Here is a 10,317-nt window from a genome sequence, read left to right as displayed (position 1 = left end):
GCCTGTCTCACAGATCTGTAACACCTACCTACCTGAATGCGTCGCGGAATTCTATCCTGTGATATTCTTGCCCATTCATCCTACAGTGCCTGGCGGAGTTGCAGTTGACCTTGTCCGTCACGGCGATCGAATTCATCCAATAGATGCTCAATTGGGTTTAAATCGGGCGATCTTGATGGCCATGGAAGCAGATAAATGTTCTGATTCTGTAAAATTGAACCGAATGAACCTGTCCTGAACTGCAGTTGTGTTTAACTACTCGATTCCGCTATTCTTATGTGGCAGTAGATTGTAAGTGACTCTATTGCTCATGATTGTTAGCGGCAGCAGATTGAAGTGCTCGTAAAATGTGAAGTTCCGTTGTTTCTAAAAATATATATTGACAGTATCAGACAACCAGAGAGTTATCCGCCTTTGTGTACCGACACTGTGATAAACTACATTGCTCGAAGCTTTTCCTGAGGTTACGGTTTCTAGAAGACTGGCCCGAGGGTGATTCGGGGCCCACCGCAATCAGAATTACGACTTATCCACTAACAGGATACCTATTTGAAAGCGTCGATTGTTCTCCCTGCTTCCAAAACTGTTTCCTGGAAGAGCGCAGCGCGTGCCTCACTCAAGACTGTGACACCTTCTGGACATGTTCGTGAGTGCACTGACACTTAAAAGGGTCTGTTATTTATTGTTTCTGCCACGTGTTTTACGCATAGAGTTGCTTTTTTCGATTGTATACCAAATCCTGTGTGTTTCAATATAATGTGTTAATTATTCATTAATCGTGTGTAGTTATTTACTGATTTCCCAATTTAGCTATGTGCGATCTTATTCCTGTGTTAACCTCGGCCTTTCACTTTGGAAATCATCTTGTAATAACGTCCCCAAATCATACGATGTGGAACTGTGATGATGAACTTGACACAACATATCGCCATTAGATTCCATGACTTCCCTTGTAATTTGTGTGTCGATGTTAAAAAACAACATTTCATGCTTAAACATACATGTTTCTCTTTACGAGACAATGACGGAATCATGTAAGCGAAAGGACGAGGTAAAGTAAGGACCTTTTTTGAAAACCGAAAACATCATAAAGAAAGAAAAATTACTTCTAATTTTGAAATATTGTTATGAAAGTTATCAGACATGTTTAAAGGACTGACAACTCACCTTATATCTTTCTTATACTTGCAAGTTGTGGACGTATGACATAACTGAATATATAAGTATCGCTGAAGTGCGCGAAAAGGAGACAGTCTAAATCTAGTCCATGACACTAGATCTTGTACCATATGTTTGTACTAATTATATCTCCAACTCCCAAGAAAGTGAGCTTGCCATTGGGTAAAAAACTTGATTCAAATATTTTTAGCCTTACCTATGTCTTTAGTGATAGAATGAAAAAAGTCAATTTCTCATTCATATGAACTCATCTGATACCTTCCATAATGATGTCTAAAAGGTTTTTCTAAGTATTATATTATGCAGATCCCATGGGCAAAAAAGTCATTATCCTACTTTGTCCTTTGCAGAAACCACGATGTATGAAAGTCAAATTTCAAATATCTTTAAAAAAAACAACCATCAAACGTCAATTCCCCCATCCCTGAACCCCAGCACCATACCAGTGCTCGTGGGTTACACCAATTTGGTATTTGGGCGATTTGTGTCATTTTGGTTTTCCTTCCACAGAAAGCTGACACGCCGTGAAAACCTTGAAATAGCGTTTTACTCATTCGCTTCGCAAATCGGACTGCACATGCCAATTCCCGACTCGGGTCGATGGCAGAGTTTCTATGGTGACGTGTTCCCGTCATCGGGGTCCTAATCACAATAACACGATCATGGTTCCGTTTGAATCGATGCGCTCCTGTACACGGTGTGAGTAATTATGAAAGTTTACAACAGAACAAAAAATATCAAATGCATTTTAACACACACAAAAAATCATTTTCAAGATTCTAAAATTGTTCAGAATATCATTGAATCCTGGCATACAGAATTGTATAGCAAACAATAGCTAGAACTGTCAGCTCTTATCGTACTTTCTTTTCACCATAATCAATAAGTGGGTTGCTTTCTTCTGCAAATTTAATCCACGTCAAGCTAGCCTCGTAATGAAACACATTGATATGTCAAACGAACTGATGATGGCTTGATGTACTAATAAACACGTATTGAGTTTTAGTGAAGGTTGAATTCGGTGGCAAATATATGAATGACGTAAAAGGTAATAATCAGCCTATTACATGGCATTGATGGATGTTTCGAATTTGCGATGCCATTTTGTTTATTAGAAAATGAAAAGGTATGAGAGCGCCAAAGTCCAAGAACACGATATCGACAATAACATAATAGCTAAATGATAAAAAATGTCAACATTCGACAAAAGATGGAAATACCCATTCACTGGTAGGGTATAAGAGGATTATCATATATACCGTTTCTGGATGACATAATTGATGTAATATTTTGTCTTTATGATATATCCAGAAGGAACAATTGTTCCGTGGGGAAAAGCCTTGCCAAGACACTGTAGCTCACCTGTATGGTTAGCTGTCAGCTTTGACGTTCATATATAATCGAAATGAATACCGGCGACTAAAAACTAACACTAAATTCAACAGATGTTGAACATAAATGAGGTTATCAAAAGAAGAATCATACAAATTCAGATTTCTCGGGAGCTGTTTACAGATTCAAACATTGATTTAAAAGAATGTAAGAGCATTGTCAAAAACACAAGGTCAAACATTGAAATACAGCGAAACGGATAAGAGTATCACTACTGACTACTACACACACGTCAAATTTTCTTGTTAATTTACATTAAATCATCCATGGTCTAAGTGTTACGATGTGAAACAGGCTGTTTGCCCTTGCGTTGTGTGCTTACTTCATGGGTCTGACTTCGTTCCTGATATCGTTGCAATAAAGTTGTTAAATGAATATGCAGCTGCTGGAGGTTCGTCAGCAGCTGGCCTGTATGTTGCCGGGCTATTTCCTTCTTGTTATTGGTCCAGATCCAGGTAGGACAAATTACATCACAACAAACGTGAAAAGTTTCAATTTGAATTGGCATTTATTTATGAAAACTGTAGCAATACAAATTAATGACGTTCACCTTTTCGCGAACACCTGGTATCAACACTATTGGATATCGATTCCTAAACACATGCTCGTGATATTGTCGGAATCGAATAATCGATTCTGCGTTAAGCAGAGATTTCTGATGAATGTGAAAAGACTTCGAACACATTCAAAACGCTTATATTCATGCATGTGTGCATAGGCTTTTTAAAGATGAGTTTAACCAACAGATGTTATTTTCTTGATTTGCATTTCTACCATGCTGTTGGATAGCATCTGTGAACTAAGTAAACCATTGAGTAGCTTATGAAATAAAATCAGCCTTTGTGTTACGAAATCGTGGCAGTCTATAGAACATTAACTCAAAAACTAATGCAAGTAAAGATAGTCCAACGAATGCGCCAACGACGACGATACATCCAAGTAAATCTGTAATTACTATTGCCTTGACCGTGTCGCCATGTATGCAAGTCTTGTTATTTTGGCCTGGGAACCGGTCCCGACTGTTGATGATGTTCTGTATAATTCCTGCCTGGACAAGGAATGACATGCTGAAAGAACAACAAAACATCCTCAAGAGTGAGTGACTGTGTGAGTTTGGTTTAACGCCGCTTTTAACAGGTTAACCCACAATCATAGGTTTCTGGGCAGTCTGAGGGACGCTAATCTGCACAGCGAATTGCGGCGCCTTAGACGACAGGGCCACCCGTGCCCCCACATCCTGAAGAACATGATTTGAAAACACTATTGATGCAACCAGGTCACTCTCTATCTTAACTTTGAATAAAACATTGAATATGATTGACCATTAGGAGATGGTTGTTATATCGAAGCGACATAGTCTCATCATTATCATTCCAAGATATATTCCCGTTAAGATCCGGTTTAGAATTGATCTTCGATCAGCAACATAATTTTTTATGCTTGTCGTAAGTGGAGACATATAAATTGTAAAATATACATTTACGGGGTCGGTTGGTCAGGTTCGGTATCCCGATTGCTTAGAACGATGCTCATGATGTCAATCATTGGATTATTTCGTCCAGCCTCGCTAATATACAGAATGCTGTCATATAACTGGAATAGTTTTGATTGTGGCATTATACACAACCAACAAACATTCCAAAATGAAAATTTTCAAAGAAAGTTATGTCCATTTGGACAACTTCGTGTAGCCCTTATTTGATACCTACAGCTTATTAAATTCTATTCCATATGTCACAATGATAAGGTTTCCCTGTTTTAAATGAAGGTTAAGCTGTAATATACACTTCCAATGGTTTTCCTAGTAACGCTTTTATTATGTGTGCTTATTATGAATTTCTATTTCTATGGAGGTGATATAACGGACAGAGACTGAATGAGTATGAATCCACACATTGTTTGTGTGCTTTTGTTGCTTAACGAATTTCTCAGCAATATTCCAACAAAATGACACCACCTGTACTCAATCAGGTCTAGAAAGGATAAACCAGTTACTGATATAATGAACAACACCCTTCGATGTTGCGGTTACGATGACACTCAGTCAACCTAGTCGTCGAGTCTGACCACCGATCCTCTAAGTCGCCTCGTACGACAAACATATACATTGACGGGGATGACTTTTAACCATGAATTCATACGAAGGTCACAGACAATATGTATCATGGATAATAATGGTGAGTGAGTGAGTTGGGTTGAACGCCGCTTTTAACAGTATTCCGTTCATATCACCGCGTGCCAGCTTAATGTGGGAGGAAAGCCCGAAGTGATGCAGATCTCAGACGTTTACCACTTCGGTGAAACCCGCGAGCACGGGTATGGCGCTGACAAACCTAGAAACATAATCGGGGCTAACCGGGATTCGAACCCACAATCATAGGTTTCTGGCGCGCCCAAGGGACGCAACTCTGCACAGCGAATCTTGGCGCCTTATGCGACTGGGCCACCTGTGCCCCCGGGTATTAATGGAAAATATATATATATATAATGGTATGATGATGATACTAACACATGCTCCAGATCATGTTTCAATGGCGACTGCAAGGGTACGCCGAATGCGCTCTGTTGCCAGCTGACTTTTTCTTCAAGAGATGCTAGTCTGCAGTCCTCCTGTTTGTATATCCGAATTTGGCTAGTATACATAAAGACGGCGTGTTTGCCTGTCTCAGCTTTTCTTGCATGTGCATCGTAATCAGTGGACATTATGAAAGGGTTTGTTTCATTTTCTTTCTTCATTCTTGTCCAGGCTTTTCGTACATCCTCTCTGGGCGAGGTCTTTAAATATAAACATATCAAAGTACACTGTACACATGTAGGGAATCGAACCCGGACCTTCGGCTTCGTGACGGAACATGTCAACCACAAGGCTACCACACCATACATTGTCACTGTTGAATATATGTCGAGTTATCAGCAGTTCGACACAATCGAACAATATATCAAGACAATGGGAGTTGGAGTTAACGATGTTTTACGTTACAAATAATATTTAATATAAAATAAACATAGAGTCGTATCTTACCAATACACCGATTGATAAACGCCGTGTATACAGTATATATGTAATATGCATCTGTGCAACCGAAAACGATATGACTGAATCTCGATCAGGGTATGATCATCAGAGAATCTGGCAATATATATATTAAATAGCCTAAAAGACATATGACCTTATAATTTTATATATCCCAATATCTTACCTTAAATAGTTCATAATTCACACCCTCGATGGGCATTCCCAGAGTGTAGTCCTCCCTCTCTACCAGTTCCATTAGGTTTGCAAATGGTGGCTTCTGTCTCTTGACTGATATTGCTGCTACGAAGTTAGCCGAATAGATCGAGACAATGACAACCAAGAACAACAACCAGAACCCAAGAAGCAGTTTACTTCCGTAGGACGTCGGCGCCTGTCTCTTCTCACAATCTGGCTTGTCTGTCACGAAAACATAAACCAAACTTTATTATGATAAAATATAAAACAAAAAGTGATAAAACTATTTTAATATGAGGTATGATAAATCTGTTCTTTAATATTTGAAATAATCCAGATAATGTCCAGACTGAATGATTTAGCATGAATCAGCAAGGACGCGGCGCAGTGACGAACAAAAATATATGATATATATATCCCAATATCTGGGGTATGTTTGTGACGTACTTTATCATGCTCTTAGAGAGTATTATCCTATTTTTATATTTTAAAGTCGGAATTAGGGTGTCTCGCCTTTATAAAGTTAGGTGGCGCCTTCAAGTTTTGATATTCGTGTTCGCATTATTTGCGGGATGCATATAATTTCATGATTTACAGTACGTTTTCCTTGTGTTTTAGTCCAACCATACTATAATTAAGTTTTGTCTCAATTACACAATTTATGGTTTCTTTTTAATAACGCATAAACCTTACCTTGCTTCAGTATAGTTGAGATTGTGAACCACAGCATTTCATACCAATAACGACAGTTCGATATTTCAAATTTAGATCCACTTTGAGTAAGTCTGTAGAGAATTGAAAACAGTATTCCACATGCAAAGATAAGGAGAAATACTTCAAGCTTAAATGGTTTAGCCAGGAGCAGCCACTGATCGACATCGTCGTCAACCTTCTTGTACATCACTTCAACGTAGCTATACATTATTGGAGGCATGATGAAGTCCATGACAGCAGTTCTGTCTTCGTGGACACTTAAGTCGGCTGCTACAAAGTCAACATCCTGAAGTGTATAGATGTAAAGCATATAATATAAGACGACATACAAATAAAAACTGAAGTTATGAACAAAAACCGTTAAAGTGTATTGTTAGATTCCTTACAGTGGAACAAATCAATAATATTATTCCCAATACAAAAACATAAATAAGATCACATGAAGTTACATGTGACACATTTTAATTGCATTTACAATTACTAGGAGGAGGATTATTGTCAAAAATTACGTGCAAGGATTGCAAAACAAATATCCCCCAAACTGTGTTTAAATTGATGTTTCATCTTAACCGATAACATGTTATGTTTGTGTCTTTTGAGTGTTATTATTAAAGTAGGACATGTCAGGCATACTCTTATTTGCAGTTGACCTATCATACCGTCCCATGGCCCTTTTATCTGATGACGTCAACTTACCAGAAGTAAATTTTCCTTTATGTCGAGCAATATTTAAACAGCTCCAGCCTTTGGTACCTACATTTCACAACTTTTGAAGTAGTACAATCAGGCATGCTGCGAAGACTTCAAAGGGCGTCACACGTATCAAACGTTGTTTGATCAGGGTTACAACATTCAAGACCTTTGTAAAGCTTTCAAAGTGACCAAAACGATGTCGGATGCAATTCATATGTTTTACTTGTACCACGCTCTCCCGTGTTTGTTCAGGTGAAGACTTGACTTGCCTTTGCATGTGTTGTTACGTCATAACCGGTGGCGTAGAATGTGGTAACCTGGTATCCATATGTTTCTGATAGTCACTTTAGTTAGGAGTTTCAGTACAGCTTATTGGGAATATTAATAGTTAGTGAGTGAGTATGGTTTTACGCCGCTTTTAGCACTATTCCAGCAATATCACGGCGTGGACACCGGAAAATGGGCTTCACACATTGTACCCATGTGGGGAATCGAACCCGGATCTTCGGCGTGACGAGCCAACGCTTTAACCTCTATACTACCCCACCGCCCTGGGAATATTAATAATAGACAGAACAATTTTCATAACAATGACAGCAATGTTTACATTCCATAGCGCAGTTAGGGCAATAATTACCCCGGGTTCGAATCCCGGACGGGACTCAACCCCAAAAAAGTACTAGAATCTGTACTTTACTAAGAAAGTGTTATCCCAAATATAACATTAGTTACATTTGACCACTTTCTAAATGGCATTGTGTATTCATATTAATAATTACCCCAGTTTTACTTTATTCATCAGTGTACTCTCAATTTCTGGAGGGCAGATATGAAAGATAGCATAATCGACCTACTCTTCTCTGTAGTTGTCCTACCATGCCGTCCCATAACCCATCGACCTCAACGCCCCATTGCTTGTCAGCTGGGGGTCTGATGACGTAGCTGAAAGATTATGGGCAAGTTACGTTTTCAGCAATAAACTTGGGAATTTTCATGGACCGTTTATCTGAACAAGTAATCACCGAAAATGCTCATTTCCACTTTTTCTTGCTTAAATTTTTTCCCAGATTGGTCATTACAAGCGTAAAGTTCATTTGTGTCACCTACCTGAAATTTAGTGTCTTTGCCAAAGTTTGAAGAATGTCGGATATAGGTCCGGAAATGGAAACCCTTGTCCCCACTACTTCCATCTCCAGATTTCCTAGAGACTACAAGGATATCCATTAGTATATGAACAGAAGGAAAGATTTGGTTGAAAGGGTGTCTATAAATTAAAAATAAATATATACAAAAGGGGAAACCGATCCAGAAAGTGAGTGAAAGCTATTTCGCCGCAGCACATTGTATCCACCCGATTTTCACGGGGATCTACGCTATCAATCCTAGTAAATTGATTAATACTTATCATACATAATCGTTTTGCACAGCCCAAGCAAACGATAGGCTTACCGGTAAGGTTGAAACAACCAATGTTCTGTTGTTGTATCCATATTTCATGTTGGGAAACAGACTCGTCTCTGTGTATGACAGAGTTGATACATCTAGGAATCTGTGTTCTCCCATGGTGTTATGAATCGTGTATACATAAACCCGTTCACATCTTGAATCCTTAAATGTCAAGCAGCATACACGAAGTAATTGTAAATATCACATCAATCAATCAATCTTAATTCAAGCACTTAAGAGGTCCCAGGCCTATAGTACATGTGACAGCGATGTTGCACACAATTTTAACTATATTAACAAATTTGGTTCTATATAACAGTGCGTAGGATATATAATTGTAAATATGAGAAGTTATTCCCTTGACACCACGAATTACATACGCAAGGATGATGTTACATAATCATGCCACACGCATGGGCAGGTTTGCATTGTAAACATATGTGCAGTGTACCCAATGTCAGATTTGATATTGCCTTATGTGAAATGTAAAGAACATGACTTAAACTATTTAAATGTACCGTTACACCACAGACGGAAACCAATGCCATGCAACTTCATTGTGTAATTTCAATATACATTGATATGCCATTAAGACCCATGATGTCAATAATGGCGCATAGCAACCCTGTATGTACATATTCCATATTGCTTTTATGTGTAAACAAAACGGTAGACATGGATACTGATAGACTTAAGCCTTTCTGGTTTTACTTTAAGTCATATTCACGAATAATGTTATGTATAAAAAAATACCCTATATCAATACTGGATTAGTATATTATGGTTAGACATGTTATAAAATTGCCAGCCTTGCCTTAAACTGAAAGAATGCCACATTCTCGAGATAATCAGACGGGTTAAAGGTGTCAATCCTAGTATCCTTGTGACCAAGAACAATCCACTTGGAGTGATGTCGAAAGTCTGTTGTTCTGTTGGACTTCAAATCGTAGCGTGCAGCCTTAAAAGAGTACCATGCGGTAAAATGAGCCACGAAAACATACATTGTTTGACAGATATATTGAAACTCGAGAAATCACGTTATAGACTTATTCCAAATACATCTGGGAGTCACGAAATCGATTTCTCTGTAAGATTCAAGTTTATTATTTGTTTTGAGCAAATATCCACTTACGCGCTATTTACATTTGAATAATTGAGACGGATACCTCGTCCAGGAATCTCCAGCATGTCCTCGAGTCGGCACAAAGAAGCACGGTGTTAATGCGTGGTTGAAGATTGTGGTAGATAACATACAAGACAGTTTGTATGCCAAGATTGATGAAGTCATAGATCAACGATGTTGTTTTCGGTAATGAGGACGTCAATGTTTTCGCAAGCGATCCCATTGCAGCTTGAAGGTATTAAATGATTGACCAGAAAACATTAATATGCCTATATAAAAGGGTTCCCCATATATACTCTACAAAAAAAAGAAACGCAAAGCCAAATTTGTCTGAGGATGGAAAATACATTTATACGAGGAGCCGTACAAGGTATTGAGCCAGAATGGTGTGGAGAGAACACTTGGGGATTGTAGTCATCTCAGTTATCGGTACATAGGAAAAGTCCAAGGTGAAGGTCAGCTACCATCAATAACGCGTATGTCCCCCGTTGGAATCGATAGCGGCCTGACATATCCTGCCCATGGAAGAGATGAGTATGCGAATCACATCCTGGGGAAT

The 10,317-nt window shown here is 38.6% G+C and overlaps 1 protein-coding gene across 1 annotated transcript; it reads right to left on the bottom strand.

Moving 5' to 3' along the window:
• Window positions 1-3,157: 3,157 nt before the first annotated feature.
• Window positions 3,158-9,975, bottom strand: LOC124134761 (glutamate receptor ionotropic, kainate glr-3-like). Its single transcript, XM_048403550.1, has 7 exons — window positions 9,802-9,975; window positions 8,297-9,593; window positions 8,044-8,131; window positions 6,476-6,782; window positions 5,772-6,004; window positions 5,081-5,346; window positions 3,158-3,638 (listed from the first exon to the last, which is right to left on the bottom strand). The coding sequence occupies exons 2-7, from the start codon at window positions 8,377-8,379 to the stop codon at window positions 3,392-3,394; spliced, it is 1,224 nt and encodes a 407-aa protein (XP_048259507.1). The 5' UTR covers window positions 8,380-9,593; window positions 9,802-9,975; the 3' UTR covers window positions 3,158-3,391.
• Between the last annotated feature and the right edge of the window lie 342 nt (window positions 9,976-10,317).

Source organism: Haliotis rufescens, unplaced genomic scaffold (assembly GCF_023055435.1).
Source record: "Haliotis rufescens isolate VD_foot unplaced genomic scaffold, xgHalRufe1.0.p SCAF_3, whole genome shotgun sequence".
Lineage (NCBI taxonomy): Eukaryota > Metazoa > Mollusca > Gastropoda > Lepetellida > Haliotidae > Haliotis > Haliotis rufescens.
The sequence above is the reverse complement of the archived record's forward strand: the minus strand, read 5'-3'. Positions and strand labels throughout refer to the sequence as shown.

What these genes read in the sequence shown, in the direction of transcription:
- LOC124134761 (XM_048403550.1), bottom strand. Translation starts at nt 8,379, where the DNA reads ATGGAAGTAGTGGGGACAAGGGTTTCCATTTCCGGACCTATATCCGAC. An exon ending in TAGGACAACTACAGAGAAGA is followed by an intron (nt 6,783 to 8,043) that starts GTAGGTCGATTA and finishes TATACACTTCAG; the next exon opens with GATGTTGACTTTGTAGCAGC. An exon ending in CTCAACTATACTGAAGCAAG is followed by an intron (nt 6,005 to 6,475) that starts GTAAGGTTTATG and finishes TTTTCGTGACAG; the next exon opens with ACAAGCCAGATTGTGAGAAG.